Source organism: Cucumis melo, chromosome 8 (genome assembly GCF_025177605.1).
Source record: "Cucumis melo cultivar AY chromosome 8, USDA_Cmelo_AY_1.0, whole genome shotgun sequence".
NCBI lineage: Eukaryota > Viridiplantae > Streptophyta > Magnoliopsida > Cucurbitales > Cucurbitaceae > Cucumis > Cucumis melo.
In genome coordinates this window covers 9,025,911-9,046,340 of record NC_066864.1, presented here as the reverse complement: position 1 = coordinate 9,046,340, position 20,430 = coordinate 9,025,911, and the positions used below count along the sequence as shown (strand labels likewise).

General features: G+C 32.6%; 3 protein-coding genes across 7 annotated transcripts; 2 read left to right on the top strand and 1 right to left on the bottom strand.

The window, feature by feature from the left end:
- The first annotated feature begins 2,107 nt into the window (after positions 1-2,107).
- On the top strand, positions 2,108-5,574 carry LOC103497267 (serine/threonine-protein kinase PCRK1-like). The gene is made up of 5 exons (XM_008459395.3): positions 2,108-2,481; positions 3,005-3,387; positions 3,889-4,149; positions 4,228-4,350; positions 4,676-5,574. The coding sequence occupies exons 2-5, from the start codon at positions 3,010-3,012 to the stop codon at positions 5,108-5,110; spliced, it is 1,197 nt and encodes a 398-aa protein (XP_008457617.1). The 5' UTR covers positions 2,108-2,481; positions 3,005-3,009; the 3' UTR covers positions 5,111-5,574.
- A 7,161-nt stretch (positions 5,575-12,735) lies between these two features.
- Positions 12,736-19,127, top strand: LOC103500810 (OVARIAN TUMOR DOMAIN-containing deubiquitinating enzyme 12). 5 transcript variants are annotated; one of them, XM_051089134.1, is made up of 12 exons: positions 12,736-12,898; positions 13,379-13,777; positions 13,873-14,012; positions 14,582-14,655; positions 14,851-14,905; positions 15,002-15,076; positions 15,188-15,261; positions 15,354-15,402; positions 15,840-15,924; positions 16,418-16,474; positions 16,744-16,829; positions 17,305-19,127. In XM_051089134.1, the coding sequence occupies exons 2-11, from the start codon at positions 13,447-13,449 to the stop codon at positions 16,812-16,814; spliced, it is 1,011 nt and encodes a 336-aa protein (XP_050945091.1). In that variant the 5' UTR covers positions 12,736-12,898; positions 13,379-13,446; the 3' UTR covers positions 16,815-16,829; positions 17,305-19,127. The 5 variants fall into 5 exon arrangements, with proteins under 5 accessions (XP_050945091.1, XP_050945089.1, XP_050945090.1 ...); XM_051089132.1 differs by having other exon boundaries at positions 16,732-16,829; XM_051089133.1 differs by lacking the exon at positions 17,305-19,127 and having other exon boundaries at positions 16,744-17,088.
- LOC103500811 (uncharacterized) lies at positions 17,817-18,975 on the bottom strand. Its single transcript, XM_008464241.3, has one exon. It carries the CDS (start codon positions 18,973-18,975, stop codon positions 18,007-18,009), a length of 969 nt encoding a protein of 322 aa, XP_008462463.1. The 3' UTR covers positions 17,817-18,006.
- Positions 19,128-20,430: the final 1,303 nt, after the last annotated feature.

Sequence of the window (20,430 nt, the reverse complement as noted above, 5' to 3'; positions counted from 1 at the left end):
AACAATATTGTTATATATTTTACATGTAAACGATGTTCTAATACATTTTACACGATGACAAAAGGATATAATGTTAAACGATAATGTTATACAATTAGACGATCGTCTAGGAAATTATTTATAAGATGTTGTTATACATTTTATATATCAACGATGCTGTTATACAAGTTACGCGATCATGCAGGATATTATTTAAATGACTGTGTAGTTATACATTTAAATGATAGTGTTGTTGAATTTAAACAATCGTGGTAATAAATGTAATTGACCCTGTTATACGATTTAAAGGATAGTGTAGGATATAAAGAGTGACATGGAATACAAATTACTCGAGTATAAAATAAAGAAATTTTCAAAAGATAAATTTAATGATTTGAATCTTTATAAACACTATAAATCATCTCTAAAATATTGAGAAATTTTTAGGTCAAATGATGGAGCTAAATCAATGTATTCTTGAGTTGACATTCTTCTTTCATTTTTCTTGTTGTTTTCTTCTTGTGTTGAGGTTGGTTGTCTCTATATCATTTTTGAAACTTTTGTCTTTTTTTGTTCACCACCATTATTTTTCTTTTGCTTTTCTTTAATTTTTATTTTGTTTCCTTCGGTTTCTAGTTCTTGTGCTTCATGTTCTTCCCTACTATTAGTGTCAATTTCTTTTTTAGTTTCCTTACTATCAACATCATCATCTTCGATCAACTTTTCTTAGAGTATAATTGGAATGACATACAAATATGTGTTAGCAATCCAATTATATGATTCAAATTCTTCCTCCTTTATAGTACCAAAAGAAAAATCAATTTTATGTCAATATGTTTATAAATATCAAAAGAAATTATCAAGTCCATGACTTATCGACATAAAATTAAGAGTTTCAGAATTTTTGGTTTAAAATAGAAAAAACAAAATTAAGATTCTTTAAACACATAATCAAATCAAAATCTATTGATTTAATAGGTAAATTTTAAACCTTATAGATTCATTTGATACAAACAAAGTATTGTCCTTAGTTTTATATGTGGGATGGAAGAATCGAATTTGATAATTATACAAACCTTATATAACATATAAAGTAGGGGATTTTATTTCGAAGCTTTTGTTTTTTTATACATTCTTTTTATTTAAATAAATTGTGATGTATGATAGCCCTAAATCTTACATCAACTAAATTGGTATCCCTAAAATGGTAGATCCAAAATTTTCTCAATATACATTTGTGAAAATGAAAAAGTGTAAATTTAACGATTAAAAATTTTATATTTAATTAAAAAGAATACTAACTATCAATATCAACTTCTAAAAACTAATGAAATTTTCTTCTAGTCGTCACAAAACATATTTTAACCTGATTATGATGTTGACAGAAATGGAAACAATCTTTTATTTTTTAAATTGTGAAAAAGTATTTTAAATCATTTAAATTATTATAAATTATAAAACTTTAGAAAATATTTATAAAATAAAGTAAAAGGTATGATAAATACTAATAAACGCTAATGGAAGTTTAAAATTTTGTCTACATGTTAAAAAATACAAGAGAAAAAAAACATTGAATGAGAAATAATGATACACACGAAACCTCACTTTTCTTCTTTCATAACAATTTCCTCTTAATTGGTCATTCGTGCAAAAACAATTGAAATGAGTATAATAGTAAGGCTTCTATAATTAAGTGACAATGGTGACGTTTTTAATATAATCAGTTGATATAATGAGTAGTTATTATAGACAATGTGTTATAGTAGCTTTGTATTTAATTATCAATATTTAACATTCAGTATGGTAGAAATTAGTAAATGCAATAACAAAAGATTTGAAACGGTAATGGTGTAGTTGAAGTATAACACCCGCCCTTGAATTTTGAGTCCCAACTGCCCCTTACTTTTCATCCGTATCTTTTAGGATTGGGTGTAAGAATCTCAAATTTATTCATATTCCATGAGCATAGCACGAATTACAGGAAGTGAAAATTCACCGCCAAAGACAGAATCCAATCCACTTTCACATTTACTCCAAAGATGGAGAAAAGGCGAGAAATTTTTGCTTTTGGGTCGGTGAAGCACTTACCTGGCTCCTTCCACGGCTTTAATTCTGGTTGAAGAGTACCCCATTCACTGCCATGGCGGGCCCTTACACTTCTTCTTGCTTCCCATTGATTTTATTCCACGAACCTCATCCATTGACTTCCCCTTCAATTTCCCTCGGCCATTTTTCTCTTCTTAATCATTTTTATTCGTCTCTTAATCCCATATTATATACTTGTCCCTTCGTTAATCCCGGCTCGTTAGCTGACCAGACCGATTGACTTTCAGCTGCCGTGTAAAGACTCTCAAAAACATTTACTGGGTCGTCTCCTTTCCCTTATACTTTCACCGGTTTCTACGTTTTTTGGGCATTTTTCTATCTTGGTTTTCTTTCAGAAATTTCCTAAAGAAGTTCCAATTCATGGCTGCTGCGATCTTGTGAGAAACGTAACAACAGGTTTGGGTTATCTGATTCTGACTGACCCATTTTTTGCTTTTTGCTTTTTGCTTTTCTGGGATTAAAGCTACTAATCTGGGATGCTGCTCACTTTTTTAATATCTTCTCATGTTCTTCTGTTTAGACCTGTTTCTCTTTTTGTTACAACAGATGGGGGGGTTGATTTTGATAGTTACTTTAGGACTGAGAGAAATGTTCTTTTCTTAATTGGTCATTTCTGGGGTGATTTACTACTAGTTTATCATTTGAGTTGTCATGGAGAAATGAAAATTAGAAGATCTGGGATTCTGCTGACTCCATTTTTTTCTTCAATGGCAGAATTATAGACAATTCTTCCAAGTTTTAGCCTGGATTTTTTTCAGTTTGTTATTTCCTCTTCTTTCCCACAAATAACTTCAACCTCTTCCTTTGAATTATAGTTCTTTCCCTGTTTGTTCTGGCAATTTGGCATTGTTGTCCATGTTTTCTGCTAAGTTTAGATTGGTAACTGATAGCTGAAGAGTCAATGTGTTGTCTATTTCAGGAGTCATGAGTTGGTTTTGCTCATTATGTAATGGTGACAAGAGGGAAAAACCAATGAACTCAACACCAGTTATGTCGATCAATTCCACAAATGCCGACATTGAAGTTGGAAGGTCTGGTTCTGAACTTAATTCGCAAAATGTTTCAAACAGTAGCTCAGAATCCTCAAGGAGAAATTACATACTCAGCATGTCTGAAAGAGCTAGCAACCTCAGGGTTTTTACCGTGTCTGATCTCAAATCGGCTACTAAAAATTTCAGTCGAACTTTTATGGTCGGAGAAGGTGGTTTTGGATGTGTTTATAGAGGGTCAATCAGGAGTGCAGATGATCCGTCACAAAAAATTGAAGTTGCTGTCAAACAGCTTGGTAAAAGGGGATTGCAGGCGAGTTTTCTGCCTATTGACATAGCAAGCTATTTAATCTTTGATGAACTTCTAGGCCAACTTAATGTTTTCTTCTTCATTAATTTCATTTGAAAATAGCTTAGTGAGGAAAGTACATTGGCAATTCCATGAAAGTTAAAGATGGTGGTGACTGGTGTGCTGTTTTGTCGAGGGTTTTTAATTTTTCTTCCATACTTTCACGGGAGATCTAGAACATTCTTTTGTACACATTTTCAAGTCTTACAAGTATTGCTTATACGAGACAATTTTTGTGACTGAATGCATCATCATATATCTCTCTCATACATCACATCTGCAAAAGTATGTTCTAAACCCTAATGTTATATGGCAAACAATTACAAGCTATTTTGAACTTATCATGCTGAAATGTCATAGACCCATACTATATTCTTCATCACCGTGATTTCATTTTGCATGATCACTAGAAATCATCCAAGGATTAGTAGTTTTCATATTGAGATTCTGCCCTCTTGCTGGCAGGGTCACAAGGAGTGGGTGACAGAAGTGAATTTTCTTGGATTTGTTGAACATCCAAACCTTGTTAAATTGATAGGCTACTGTGCCGATGATGATGAAAGAGGAATACAGCGTTTACTGGTTTACGAGTTCTTGGCAAATGGAAGTGTGTTGGACCATTTATCTAGTCGATCAGAGACAACTCTTTCCTGGGCTATGAGATTAAGAATTGCCCGAGATGCTGCTCGTGGACTAACATATCTACATGAAGAGTTAGATGTTCAGGTACTTTTCATCCTTTGTGAAGCAATTTTTCCTAGGTTTTTGGGAGTATGTACCTTTATTCCCTGAAGAACTTTGCAGATAATCTTCCGGGATTTCAAATCTTCAAACATTCTTCTGGACGAGCAGTGGAATGCAAAGCTGTCGGACTTTGGACTCGCTAGGTTAGGACCTCCAGAAGGGTTTACTCATGTCTCAACAGCGGTATGTTCAAACAGTACCACCCATTTTACTTATTACCAATTGAACATTGCTCAATCCTGACCATGAAAACCGAACAAACTCACCTGCGCACACATGCATAACAACCCAACAATTTTTCTTTTCCAACTGAACTTCATTGTTCTTGGCTTCGAGCAATCTTTTCTTGCTGTACTAATCTAATTTCTCAAACTCGTAACATGGCTGGTAATAGGATTGTTATTGTGGAGCTCAGTTTTGGTTTTTGAGCTGCTTTATTCTTGTAGTTTTGTTTAGAACTTCTTATATTTTCTTAGCACTCAATAAATATGACAACAATGTGCATCAGATTGTTGGAACGATGGGGTATGCAGCTCCTGAGTATGTCCAGACTGGACGTCTGACATCCAAGACCGACGTATGGAGTTATGGGGTTTTCCTTTATGAACTCATAACAGGTAGGATTCCCATAGACCGAAACCGCCCCAAGAGTGAGCAGAAGCTTTTAGAATGGGTGAAGCCATATCTGTCTGACACAAAGAAGTTTCAGCTAATACTGGATCCAAGGCTGAAGGGGAAATCACACATTAAATCTGCATATAAGCTGTCAAACGTTGCGAACCGTTGCCTCGTTCGAAATCCAAAAAATCGTCCAAAGATGAGCGAGATTTTGGAAATGGTTAGCCGGATTGCAGAGGCATGGACAGAAACAGGGAACTCCCAAACACCCTTGGCGCCTTACACCATCAAAAACTCCCAAGGCCGCCCAATCAAGAAATGCTAGTAGAACCGCAGATTCTCAACATAGAGAAAATGGGTGGTTTCCATGTTTACAAGCGAAGCTTTTTGAGGACACGATGATTGAAGTAACAACCGATGAGCTTGGCCAGTCGATTTCAGCTGCCAGCTATCTCTGATGATATATGACACGGATGATGATCTTGTAACATATGCTTCCGTATTGTGCAAATAAAAGTAGGTAAAATAGCTGCTTTTTCATGCACTAAATCCAGAAATTCTTTCCCCTCTTCTTCTTATTGTGTTTAACAAATTGATGATAAGTTTATCATAGTTGTTTCACTGAACTTGGAAGCAGTGAAGGGATTTTATTGTTTTAGCCAAAGATAGCTAGATTGCTCTTTCTTGGCTTTTGCACAACTCCATGTAAGGCATCTAAGACTCAAAGTCTGACTCATTGTAAACAGTCATATTTGTTTATCATTACAATATACAAGTTTTGAATACAAATTATTGGAAAGACTCTTGATAATGATGGTAAATTACAAGTTAAAATCTCATATTTATAAACTTCAAAGATTTTAAATAAGTTTACGACGATTTCATGAGATTTACTTGACATGAAACGAGAATCTACAAATAAAATAGATAGAACTGAATCTACAAAGAAAATAGAAAGAACTAAAAAAAAAGTTGAATAAGATAACAGTCACAAAATCCTCGGAAGTTTAGGTGATTAATGTTAGAAAATTTGATTTTTAATATTGATTTATATAATATAAGTATTTGATAATTGTGAATGTTCTATACCTACGAATCTATGATAGTTAATAATGTAGTATTGAAGAGACAATCATCGGGTGTAAATTCCACTATATTGAAAAAATATAGGTGGTTTTTGTTTTGAGGATGGACAGTTATCAATGTAGTGAATTGGTTGTTAGTTATTTGGGATGTGGGTAGTTAGCCAAGATCATGTGTAGGTGATGGTGAGGGTGTTGGTAGTTATCCAAGTTAGTGGTGAGTGGATACCTGTGAGAAGTTTCCTATATATTGGTATAGATAGTTCTTCTCTCCTTAATGCTCTTTCTCAAAAACAAAAAGAAACAAAATCTTTGTTTGGTTTTCTTTTGTTTCCAAAAGAATAGCACACTCTCGGTCAATCAAGGTTTGAATTAAACAGGTCCTTATATCATCAAAGGGCGAATCGAAGAATATACTACATATTAGGATTGGAGAACATGAATTTTTAGATATATCTTGGAATCATCACGTGTTCATTCTTTTACGATATGTATTTTGGTTGATTTAATTATTTTATTAGATCTATTGGTGATAAGCATTTGAGTTTAATTTGTGCTAATAATTAAGACTATGTGAGATTTAGTGTAATTATAATGAATTTCTATTCGTGCATCAATCGTATTAGGACTCGATCATATACGTATTTAGATTGCTATTAATCACATTTACTTGGGCATCTTGTAAACGTAATTTGATTGCGATTGAGCTTGTTTAGTTATGTATTGTTTGGTATATATCATTGTCTTCTCACTTTTACCATCATCACCATTTAGGATTAGTCAGCAACGTTATCTGTAACGGTAACAATATTTGCAAGTAAGAATTGAAAGTTCATTCAAAAGTATCTATAAAAAAAGCCAGTGAAATTCACGTAATCCAATGAATTTTACGTAATCTTCAAACGAAATCAAATCGAGCCTAAGCTCTGCAAATCAAATTGTGTTGATTAAACAAATTTAGTTGTGGACCCCACATTTCATGACGATAACAAAACACATGTAAAAAACGAACATAATCAAATGATATCATATTACCATTGGTAGATTGCAACAAAAATGATCATTATCTAAGTACAATAATACGAATTTGAAAATTTAGAAACTTAATTAGATATTTTTGCACGATTAAAACTTTATAGACTAAATTATAATTTTCACGAGCATCATTTTATATCTTGTATAGGATACTAATCGTGTCATAAAATATAGAATTAGTAACAATAATAACACAGAAATGTCAGTGGACCTAATTCCTTGTAAAACAAGAAATTAAAGTAATAAGATTAATTATAATATGTTCAGGCTTTCATTCTAGCTGGACCAAATGACATTTCATAATATAAAAGTTGATGGTTACAATTCAACTCCAAGTAATTGAATGTTTCTAAAGTATGAAAAGAATAGTATGGGATATAAAATACATTATACTATCAATAACCTATAAATTATGAGATAAAATTTATTTAAGAATATCTTATAACAATTACTGACATTGATTAGTAAATTCTTTAAAATATGTATTGAAATTTGTACTGAACAATGTGACTGAACTTGAACAACAACAATGCTTTGAAATTGGACAATAACAGTGCGTTGAAAGATAGACGGCTTAAAAAATAAGAGACCTAGAAAGAATAGTTTTAGGCATAGTAAAGTGGACACTTAGACATAATGCCAGATCTGGAAGTTAAACGACTTGAGCATGGATGCCTAGTGTAGTGTATGAGCATAAATATTACTTTCAATTGGTATTTTACCACTAATTTAAAAAAAAATAGAGTCAAAATTTGAAAATTAGAGAAAATTTTTTTGAAAAAGTTACTTTTATCGTTGAATTTGAATAAGAATTCAATTATTATATTTAATAAAGAGGTAAATCATGGTAGGGTAAGAAGGAAAAATATTCTTATTTTAGAAAACTAAAATAGAAACTAAAATAACTAATGAACCAAATCGCCATGTTACCGAACAAAACGAAAAATATCACAATCTTTTGTTCTTCATTCACTCCCATTATTCACATACAATCCCCCACTTAAACAACATTGATTGATCGTTGGAACTTCATTCACTCCCATTATTCACATACAATCCCCCACTTAAACAACATTGATTGATTGTTGGAACCTCGTTCTCTTGTTAACAATCAACATCCATTTATGAGAGAGAGAGAGAAAGAGAGATAGGTTAAACAACTTTGCTTGTTAAAGTTGTACAAGTATTTTGCCTATTCTTACAAGCACCATTTCATTGGACCAAAAGGAAGAAAAAAAAAAAAAGAAACTATGGCTTCTTGCCTTTCCACATTTGATATGTGACAAAAAAGGGAAGCCAAATGGTATAAGCCCACATGCTAACTTATTTTACACATTAAGATTGTCCTTTCTAAGATTCTAATTTGAATATCTAATTACTATATATATCATAAAAATAATAAAGCTATGCCAAGTTGTAACACTATCTATATCTCATATAGTTGTTTATATATGTGTGTATATATATATATTCCTCTTTTCATTGTAAAATTTCATTAGTCAATGTCAAATTCCGTCAATTATGCTAAATTTGTTAAATATTTATCCAAATTCGATGGCTTTGAAAAGTATATAAACGAAACTTCATTCATTGCTTTATCTCATAAATCGACTTTTCCAAGTGGATTTTATTTTACTTTATTTTTAATATATAATCATTTAAATCAAATTTTCTAGTACAACCATTACATGAGTAAAATATTAAAATATTAAAATATTAAATTTAAATCTCTGATTTCTAAAAATAATATCATGCCAATCTAAACTAATATAACTCAAAATTATATTTGAAAAAATATACAATTTTTTAAGATCGTCGAAAATATAATATGACATTAAAACCGTGGACCTTATATTGAATTACAAGTTTTTTTTTTCTTTTGAAAACAATGTTTCTTTAAGAAGTGTAAGAATGATTCAAATAATCCGACAACTCAGACTACCAAACTCATATCATAAAGATTAGCTTAGGTTGGATTCAAAATTTTGGTTTTCTCGAATTGAGGGGTTGAAAAATTCGGTTCGACCCAACCCACAAATCCAAATTAATGATTATATATATATATATATATATTATTACTATTAATTTAGTAAAAGTAAATTTGAATCAAATATTATACATTTTTTTTCTTTTTTTTCCACAATCTAATAACTCAATCCATATTTATGAATCAAGTTGGATTGGATTAAAAATATTGTTCGGATTATTTGATTTATCACTCAAACCAACCAAAAAATACGGATGGTATAAGAAACAACTAGTTTAATTTTCTTTCAACCCAGTCTCTTAACACCTAGTTTCTTTGTATTGAAGTTTGTATTTTTAGTCTTAAATGATGATAAAGGGGTTGTAATATTAATGAACATTTAAAATTTCATCAATTATAAAAATAATTATTAATAATGATGGCAAAACTTTGACGAATCAAAATGCTTCGTCATTGCCACGTCATAGTACGAAAACAAATGACAGTTGTATTATAAATTTATAATATAATAATTTAAGAATGTAATGTTTTTTGAAAAACCAATTCTTCAATGGATCATTTAAAAAGGAGATTATTCAATGGACCGCGCTGCATGTCACACGTGTCAAAACCGTACTCATTTTCATTGGTTCACACGTGTGTACACCAAACGAATTCATAAAATCGTAATCGTTTCTCTTTTTAAGAACATCAAGTCTTTGGTTGTTTCTTCGTCATAGTGAATGGCCAATGGCCACCTCTTCCATCAACCTATTTGAAATTGTTATATCTTTTTAATTAAAAAAATCGTCCGATGATGAATGAACCATCCAACTTTGAAAATGATAACAAACCTTACCGGTAGATTTAGTGAGATAGGATCAAGTTCGAGTTTAGAGATAAAAAGAGGTTTATTAAGGAGCTTAAAGACCTACTGCTAGGACTTAAAAGAATCGTAAGGGAGAATCTAATAGAATTCGAAGAACTCATAAAAAAGAATCTACTTAGAAAACTTACGTGTAGCTTAAAGAAAAATCCATTAAAAAAAAATCAAGTGGAGCTCGAAATACCCTTAAGAGAGCTTAGTAATATCCATAAAGATCTAGGAGTCACATATGGACCTTAGAGGACCCATGAAGAACCTTTGCACCACCTATAGATAAATTAAGAGCCACATAGAGAATCTTGGAAGACTCATGAAAGACTTGTATAGGACTCACGATTAACTTTTGCAAGACTCATGGAGAATCTTTAGAGTGAGTGGATTTGAAATCGTTTACTTTTTCAAATTGACGTTTCATAGAAAAGAATTGTTGAGTAATTGAGTTGGTGATCGACTTACACATCAATTGCACCCTTAAATGGTAGGTAGTGTAACCATCCTAAGAGTATTTACACAACAATTTCAAAAGTTGAATATAAGTACTTAAGATACATTACTATCATATATATAAACGACCAAGTTATTGGTCGAAAAGATACCTAAAACACCATAATATTTTCTATTGTGAAGTAGCTCACAAACTCAAGAATTAACTTGAGCACGGGAATATATGTGTAGCTTGACACTACAACGGTGCTCAATTTCTTTTATCTTATACTTGAATTATATTCTTTTTGTAATACAAAATTATGGCTGATCTATCTTTTTGATATCAACATAAAACTATATTCAAACTAACATCATTTTGTCAAAGCTATCATCCTAATTTTTGTTTTATTCATATAATTCAATGTGTATCAATCTGTCTTGACGTATAACTATAAATTGCGAAATAATACAATGTTTTGTTTAGTATATTTGTTAGTATATATTAATACTACTAATTCTTCCATGAATGGATAGCCTTGATTTCTACGTGAAGATTAATATACACACTGTTCTGAGATTGATGAATGACATCATTGGTATAGTATATAATCACTATTAATTAAATTATAAGTTTAGAGTCCGTTTAGAATGCCTATAAAAAAAATGTTTTTTTAATAATACATTTTTTAAAAAAAAATTTAAATAAATTTAAAATCTAAATACTCACATGTTTGGTTAGACCTCCTTATAAATGTTTATATATAAAATTGTGTTTGCTTTGGTTTATATTTATGAACAAATTTCATAAAAGAAAATACACACATTTTGAATCTTTTTTTCATAAATATATTTTAAAATTAATTGTACGTTATCTTGAAATTATTAATTTTTTAGTTACTTGAAACTAAACATTAATTTCATTTTTTGTATTAATTATTTTTTGAAAATTCAATTTTAAAAGTACAAATATCTTGAAATATAAATATATAATCATAAAAAAAAATTGATTTCCATCGACAAAATATAAATAAGATAAATAATTTTTTTCGAGACAATATAATACCAATTAAACAAAAAGATGTGCAATTCGATCACGTTTTTCATTCATCTTTATTTCACGAACCGAACGATCATGTTCTTCATTGACGTTCTCATAATTTCTTTCACAGATGTTAAGTAATTATAAAAATTTGCTAATCTCTATATTTAAATGCGTGATCATATACATTGAAAAAAAATATTCAAAGTATTTAAAAAAAAAAACAAAAAGAACGATGGAGTAAAAAATATATAGTAAAAAAGAATAGAAAAAATAAAGGAAGAAAAATAAATATTTGGAAGGAATTTCTCATTAAACATAAAATAAAAATTTATTCTAAAATTTACATGTGTTTTTTCTAAAATGATTTATTTCATAATCTTATTTTTCCAAAAATTATTTCAAATGAATGTCAAACAACTCAATTTATCTTAAAATGAATTATTTTAAAAATTAAACACTTCAAAAATCAATCCAAACACATTCTTAATCAATAAATTTTGAAGTTGGTATCTATTTGCCCTTTAAACCTTTAAAAGTGTCTAATGGGTTCGTTATTGACAAATTCAAAGTTCTTTAAAATCAATTGATCAAATAGATCCAAATGTATATATTTTGTCTAATGAAACCCTAAACTTTCCATTTGATGCCTACTAATTTTGTTTCATGCTAAAGATTATAGAAATCAAATAAACACAATACTCCTAGTTCAAATTAAATCCTAAATTTATAATCCAATCTTTTTCATAAGATTTATCAAATTCATTTTTTCAAGGAACAAACATCAATAATTGTAGGATGAATTATTCATAATAACTAAGCATGTAAATATGCATCAATAGAGTAGGTCTCTTCAATTGGTTATTAGTACTTATTATTACAATTTTACTCATATCATGAAAATCTTTTTATTTTTGTTGAACAACGAGAGATTGAAAACCATCGCGATATATCTTTTATTAAAATATATTTGAATTTACTACACTATAAGAACTTTTAATACTATCATATCATAGTTCTTTAAACGTTTCCCACGTGATAACAAAATTATTTTAAATTGTTACCTACAAAGTTGCAAAAGATTGTTTATTTTCAACATTTTTTAGACTGAATCATCATAAGTCAAAAAAATAGAAATTATAAAGATAAAGTAAAAAATTATATGTATATATAGAAACTATTATAAAATAAAGAAGAAAGAAATCGCATAGAGTGATGAATGAAGTAGAAAAGACAATTGAATTCTATTGTAGTGTATTTACAAATAATCTCTACAACCTCGGTATGGTCATTAGAAAACCAATCATAAAATGAAACAAAAAATTCATGAAGATTAATAGAAAAGTAAATGAATTAATTGGAAACAAAACATAGTCAAATTAACATATTACCTATATTCCCAACTTCAAAACGAGATATTGGATTTTCTCACATTACGATGAAGGGACAAAATGGTCATTTTGACGAAACTTCAACAGCGCGGTAACTGTATATAAAGGGCATGAAATATGCCTTTTTACAAAATTTTGTCGTCGTCATCAATTGCATCCGTATGCAGCCTATGCTTCTTTAAATGTGCAGTCCTCCGCGACTTTCTCTTCTTTTTCTCACACATTTCTTCGATAGGAAGCTTCATCCTTAAACCTCCTTGATCGCTTTCCCCTTTGATTCAACTGCCGGTGAGTGTTTTTCTTTATGCTTAATGTCATAATGATTTTCATTCCAATATGCAATTGATTCATTGATCCACTCCCCGCCATTGTTTTAAGGTTTCCTTCTTTTTCTGTGATGAAGTTTGAATCGTTCTTCTGTACGTTTTTCAGTTTTCTTTGTCTTCTTGTTGTTGTTTACACGAGTTTGTTGTTTTTTGTTTGATTCAAATTCATCGACTCTTGGAAGGTCTGGATTGGCTTGTAATTGCATGGTTTTTTTTTATCGGCATCCGTAGATATAGATGCTTAGAGGTCTTTATTGTTAGATCAATGTCAAATATGTTCGCTGTTTGTTATTTATTTATTGAACTTAGATGTAAGAAGGTGCAGTCTAATAAGTAATTACTAATTTCCACTTTCCTGACATGAACGGGAACTTTGTGGTCTGTTGATTATTGGTGTCGTTTAGTGTTTGTAATTATCGGTAGTTCATTCTATCCGTTGTAGGTGAGATTTCAGAGGTCTCTGGTAGAGGTGGAGAAACTACCTTTAACTTGTGTAGTTGTTACGAGAAGATGGTCATGAACGATTATGATTCTGATGCGATTCGTTGGGGTCTTCGTTTTTTCAACGGGGACTTAAATGGGGACATGCCGTATAGTACCGAGTACTTGCCTGTCACGGCACAACAGGATGTCAATTTCTATGAGCATTATTATGGAAATCATTGCAATAATGAGGTTAACAATGTGGAGAACGACGAAATTATTGCACACACTCTTCAGGAGGAGTTTTCCCAATTAGAAATTGCAGAGGCCTCAGGATATTCAAATGTAGAAGATCCATCCCATGCATCGAAGTTTGCGCTTGGTTGGAACAATCCATCCTCGAGGAAATACAGTTCAGGTTCTTGCTAATACTGGCCACCTTTTTCTTTCTCTATATATATGGGATCAGGACGGTGATCCTTTCATGCTGCGTGAAATGTTTATTGTCTGCAGAAAATGATTCTGTTGAAGATGAAGTTGAAACTGTGGAGCCTTCTAGTTCATGTTCTAGTCCAGGTCAAGAGGATAATTACTATCCATATGGGCATGATAATCAAGTAGATTGGAGAATGGATCAAATGATTCCAGCACCTGTGAGATTTTCTATAATCGCATCTTTTTATGTTGGCACAGCAGTTGAAGTAAATTATAGATTCATTGCGTGAATTAGTATTTACCTCCTAGGCTGATAAATTTATTATGGAGCATGCTTTTTTGCAGGACTTGTGACTGCTGACATCTAGGAATACTCTATATCTGCTTAGAATATGGAATTGTTTTCCTCATGATTGGAAAGTATTCTGTAATAATTTCCGTAGGTTCTTTTTTTTTTTTCTTTGGGAAATTTTGTAAGATATTGTACTATTCTTACATCATTTGTGCATTTTTATCAGTCCAGAATGGTTACTGGAACCTTAGGGGTATTGTACATTTGGATGCTTTCTCTGCGAACCATTGACTTGTTTATGTCCGCATTTTTGGTTCACTATTTACTTAATTTTTTGAAAGCGAAGCAAGGGATCTTTTGAAACTGTACAGTTGCAAAAGCCGATATACTTCTCCAATTTCTGTGCTAACATAAGTATGTGGGACCCATGATAATTATCTCTGCATGTCTACCTACTACAAAATTGTGTTACAACTTCTTATGTGTTTTGTGCAGCATGTCCCAAGAATTAATGGTGAGATTCCTTCAATTGATGAAGTAACTTCAGATCATCAAAGGTTGCTGGATAGGTAATATCTGGAAAACTCTCGGTTGTTTGATATATGGCTGAATCTGTAGTCTATTGTTTATAGCTTGTGTATGTGAATTCCTTTTACCATTTTTAGTCTGCTATTTGGTGTCTTTTCCCTTAGAGCACGATTGTTGTTTGACATTGAATTTTGGGTACCAATAATCACAACTGTCCACTGCCTTTTCAATCTTAGGTTGAAGGTATATGATTTCGTTGAACGCAAGGTGAAAGGGGATGGTAATTGTCAGGTCAGTAGTTTCTCAGGCATGCGGTTCTGGACTTCTGGTCACAATTGAACAGTTTGAATTGACAATGACACACTCATATCAGTTTTCAATTCTCAGTTCCGTGCTTTATCCGATCAACTATTTGGAACCTCTGATCGACACAAGTTGGTGAGAGAAAATGTTGTGAATCAGGTTTGTCATTGTTTCTTATAGCTCTACACTTGTATATTTTCATATTTATTGGATTATAACCTATTTAACATGGAACTCTCCTCTCCCTTTCTTTTTTTTCTTTCATACCAGCTCAAATCACATCGGGAGATTTACGAGGGATACGTTCCCATGCCATATGATGATTATTTGGAAAAGATGTCCATGTATCGTTTGAACTTCTATTTTTTTAATCCTTTTAAACCGCATTTTCTTGTCCTGTTTGGATAATTCTTATTCTAAATTCGATTTTTTTTAGGAGTGGTGAGTGGGGTGATCATGTAACACTACAGGCAGCTGCAGATTGGGTATGGTCATTGCAACACATTGTCTCGGGATTTGAATTGTTTTCTTAAGATAGTGTTGGAACTTGGAAGTTTAAAATATTTATGTTGTTCGTTCATGCAGTGAACCCAAATCTCTGAGAAATAAGAATGTTAATATCTGAAATGCCAATTAAGCAAACTTGTGCCAGAGATTTGAACGCTGCTAGTTCAGCCATTTTATTGTCTTTTGCTTAATTTTTTATTATAATTCAAGTTAAATGGCCATTGTATTATGCATCTTAGAAGACGTAACAATGTACTGCTTATAACATTACTAGAATGAAATTTTTAGATTGATTGAAGATGTAAAAATCCATATTTTTCTTATGTCTTATAAAAACTTTGACTATTCACCCCCCAGCCTCCAACAAAGACTATGAGTGGAGCTAATTGTGACTTATGCCTGTTTTATTTTGCAGTATGGCGTCAAAATATTTGTTATGACTTCTTTTAAGGAAACCTGTTGTATTGAGATTCTCCCTAATTTTCAGAAGAAAAAGCAAGGTAAATTCTTAACTTTGATTTTTATATTAACTCGTGTATCTTTGAAGTTTTCTGGTTCCTTCTACATGGTTATGGCCCTTTTCATGACTCATTACTCATTCTTTTGCTGATTTATTTGGAAAATGGCCATATTTACGCTCTTTTTATCTTCATGTAGTTTTAGTCTTTCACCTGCATATGTACTTTCATTTTCTCCTCCTTTGTCCATCTGTTTTTTTCCCTTCCTCAGGCTTCATGCACTGTTTTCCAGTTCTTTTTGGAGTCATTTACCGTATCCCGTGTACTGCGATACCATTATCTCTTGTGAATATACCAAAAACAATCCTTTTTTACAACAACAAGGGGCAGTTTCCAACATCAGCTTTATCGATTTGCTCCTTCTATTGTCCACCATTTTTAAATTTTCTATTAATCAATAGAACATTGAATCAATGTCCATGTATGTAATTTTGTTTGCAAATAACTTCACATGTTATCTTTTGTGAACATGCAGTCATTTTCCTGAGCTTTTGGGCAGAGGTCCATTACAATTCAATCTATCCTCAAGGAGGTAACCATTTTACTCTCTATCCATAGTGAACCCAAAATTACCTTATGTTAAATTTCTTGAATTGCACCGAGCTCCTAGCCAACTTGATTGGTTGAGCTTCAATATTGATTGTTCAGTGTTTAAACTCTCTATTTTTAATATTCCGACCCCACTTTGATGTCTTTGACGTTTTCTTCTTGTAACAAGTTTGTCGAAATTAACCGCTAATTGTCAATACCATGACTATTAGTCCATAACTCAGTCCCACGTTCATTCAGGTGTTTCCTCAGTTGCAGACGAGGAATCATCAAATGACTCGAGAAAGAGGAGGAAATGGTGGATTTTTGGAAACAAGCATTAAAACTCCGGGCAAAAGGTGCAATAAGCCCTAACCTCTACTGCATCTTACACTTAGATACTCGGTGGTCTTCTATAAATTGCAAGAAGATTATTTTTATCATAACCCCGTCTGCAGTTTATTATATGAGCAAAGAATTTGAGGGAAGTTTCCAGAACATTCATACTGATTTCAATGATTGGACTCTCTTTTCAATTTGTAACCACAGAAACTCGGTCTGTTCTGCTCTGGATCTTATTTACAATTTTATATAAAATAGATCAATAAAATTTATTAACAGGTCTCTTTCTCCTGCACTAAATTGACCCTTGCTTTGTGCTTTGCTGCACAAACTTGGATTTACCTTATTTTAGTTCCTTCCTAATCCATTATTTTTCTAAATGCAACATTTTTGGTTATTTGAACTAGCCGCATATTGGCTGCCATTTCTATGACCTTTTAGATAATTATATTAGATATGTACCTTAGAAATACATCTCATTGCTCTTTCAAGGATTGCAAAATTTCGTCCCTGCTGCATCAGTTTTGATTGATTCCACCATCTTCTTGATATGCTCTTCCATTTTCTTCCTGTTCTCCATGCATTGGTAAGGATTGTTTTCATTCTAGTATCAGTACACTTCACTTCAATTGTATACTTCTATCTCTCTTTGTTGACCACAGCCAGCAACAACATAACAAAAGTGGTATTCCCCAAAGGATTTGGTACTTTCTTACATAAGGATGGAATATGGATTATCTTTTCACAGAAAGTATTTGATGTTTAAAATCTCAACCCATCCTGATCTGAAAAGTTCCTTTCTTTTACAGATTTTTAATTATTTTAGTTGACATAGTAAATAATTATTATATTGAATTTCCAATCCTAGGAATGTTCCTGATTCTGTCCCCAATTCCATACCCCACTGAAAAATCTAATGATTTGGAACTCATAATACCATGTTGACAATGGTGGGTCCATTCAATCAGTATAGACAGAGAAGATATTTAAATGTAAACAAAAAGAAAAAGGAAAAAAAATCGAATTTCCATAGCAGTAGAAGGTTTTACAGTTTCTTCTTCCCTTTACAAATTCCAGCCATGAACAGGACGAGAGGAAGGAGAAAGAAGAAGAGCTGAAAAAAGGGTAAAAAAAAGTCTCCATACTGCAATTTTAGACTCCTATCTGTGTCGGTTTAATCCTTCCAATTTTCCATTATTCTCTGAAAACCTCCTCCTCCTGTCTCTCCTCCGTCTCCTCCCCCGTCGACGGCTGCAACAACAGCGCCGTGAACGGCATGTGGCGATAATCATTCCCAGCAGCAGAGTACTCCATCCCGACCGGCTGGCATAAATCCAGACGGCAACTCGGTGGTGGCATAGAGAACATCCCCTGCCCACTGCCGCCCACCGTCACTGGCTGAATCCTACAAGAAACAGACCGACCGGAAGAAGCCATAGCAGAGGAGACGGTGGAGATTGGACCAGAAGGAACTGTACCAGTACCCGTGGCGGCAATGATGGAAGGTTCAGCCTGACGGAGAAGCCACTCGATGGTTTCACCCTCGGAACGATGTCCGAGCTCGCGCGTTAACTGAAAGATGCGGGCAGCACAGAGGGCGGGCATACGGACGCGCCGCCCTCTTCCGTTGACCTTGATGTGGCGATCCTTGGAAGAAGAGGAGGATAAGGAGGTGTTTGACTTGCGAGGGAGGAGGGATTGGCGCGAGATGGTGGCCGGAGACGAGTTACTGCCGACGACAGAGTGAGAAGCGGTGGGGGGCTGAGAATGGGGGTCGGAAGAAGAGGGGAATTTGTGTAGAACGATGTCCGATCCCATAGTTGAAACAACTGTGTTGAGGAAGGAGTGAAAGGGGAGAAGAGAAGGTAGTTTCGAGGGTTTTGATCGGAGGAAGATTTTAGGGTTTGAGATGAGAGCTGAGAGCTGACAGCTGAGGAATGAATAGAGAGAGGGAGGGAGAAACCGATGAGGAAGAACTAATTTAAGAATAAAAAAAGAAGTGCGCACACACATACACAGTCTCCCTCCCCACGGAACGGAGTCGGACACGGAGGGAGTGGGACGCATGGATCGGTTGTGAGGTGGGGTCCTCTTTCTTCTTGGCCCCACTCCATCTTTGGGCCCATTTCCCCCAACAAGTGGGCCCGATCCATTTCTTCCCATTTTTGCCTCTTCTTCTATTGGTTTAAATTTCGACCAGTTATTCTATATTTTGGTTTCTTTTAACTTTTTGGTGGGGGGATCACTTCGGTTCTTGTTAGGATTCTGTAGGTACTTTAACAAAATGATGAAAACCTTTGATTTCTTGGAGTGAATATCTAGTCTTCTTGTCATCCAAATATACATTTTAAGTTCCACCCTGTAGACTAAAAACAAGCTTTCTTTTTAAAAGTTCAAAAACTAAAACAAATACTTGTACCAAAACAAAACAAGATACAAAATTTTAGTGTTAAAATAGAATTTAAATTCATCCTATTCAACCTAAATTCTCATTCCCCTAATCCCTAAAAATAAAAAACAGATTTTTAGAAACTAAAAGTTGAAGGTAGTCTTCTTCTTGTGTATCTTGCTATGCTTTCTTTGAATGTGACAAGAAACGAAGAAGGCAACAAATTTGCTTCCAATAGAAAATTTTCTAAGACTATTGTCTAGTAAATGTAAATTTATAAATATTTTAATATATTTAACTAAATTATAGAAGTTAAAAATGAGGAAAGCTCACTAACCTGTAATTGACAAGTTCAAATCTCATATTATAGCACTAGGTTTCATTTCTTAAATAAAATTATATTTCTTGTTATAACAGCCAACGATATTTGTAGGCTAAATATTAAAAAAACCCCGTGATTGTGGGTTCGTTTCAATTGTACTCAATAGTCCATAGCTTTTAAATTTTACATTCATACACTGACAAAATTTTGCTTGTTTATTCGACCAAATCTATGCACATAAACAAAGCAATGTTTTGTTCGTTCCTTGTGGGGTTTTCACTAATTCTAATCTTCCATTTTACTTTTCGTGCTGTGATTTATTCATTTTTGTTTCTAAATAAGGATTAGATTTATTTACTTAGTCAACCTTTAGGACATACAAATTTTTTCTTCCTTCATTTTAACTGCAACCTTTGAAGGAAAAAACATTGAATGTCAACGATTAAAATGAAACATTTCAAAGTTAGATATTATATGTACTTGAAACTAATCTCATAGCTTTTTAAGTGTACACATGGTCAATATTGTGTCCTACAACTTGATTTTTTTTTTTTTATGTTTGATTTAATTCAATAGATTTATAAGTGTTACTATAGATCATTATGAAATAATCATTTTTAAGTACACACATTCAGTATGTATGTGTGCGCATGCGTGTGTGTTATGAGTCATATTGGTTAAGAAAGGAAAACTTCTATTAGTTAGAGAAGGAAGTGATTAGGAGAGACAATTGTCTCGATTAGTATGAAGTTTTTTGGTGGTACTAAAAATAATGCTACAGATATTTATACCAAAGTAGATAATATCATATACTATCGTGAGATTTGTTGACCGATTAGGATGAATTAAAATAAATAAATCATAAATTTCAAAAAGAGAACAATGGATGGGCCTGGACTTAGAAAAC

Bases quoted from the DNA above. Each gene is read 5' to 3' on its own strand.
- LOC103497267 (XM_008459395.3), top strand. From the start codon at position 3,010: ATGAGTTGGTTTTGCTCATTATGTAATGGTGACAAGAGGGAAAAACCA. The intron at 3,388-3,888 runs GCGAGTTTTCTG...TCTTGCTGGCAG, and splicing joins TTGGTAAAAGGGGATTGCAG to GGTCACAAGGAGTGGGTGAC. The intron at 4,150-4,227 runs GTACTTTTCATC...AGAACTTTGCAG, and splicing joins ATGAAGAGTTAGATGTTCAG to ATAATCTTCCGGGATTTCAA.
- LOC103500810 (XM_051089132.1), top strand. From the start codon at position 13,447: ATGGTCATGAACGATTATGATTCTGATGCGATTCGTTGGGGTCTTCGT. The intron at 14,013-14,581 runs GTGAGATTTTCT...TGTTTTGTGCAG, and splicing joins ATCAAATGATTCCAGCACCT to CATGTCCCAAGAATTAATGG. The intron at 15,077-15,187 runs GTTTGTCATTGT...CTTTCATACCAG, and splicing joins GAGAAAATGTTGTGAATCAG to CTCAAATCACATCGGGAGAT.
- LOC103500811 (XM_008464241.3), bottom strand. From the start codon at position 18,975: ATGGGAAGAAATGGATCGGGCCCACTTGTTGGGGGAAATGGGCCCAAA.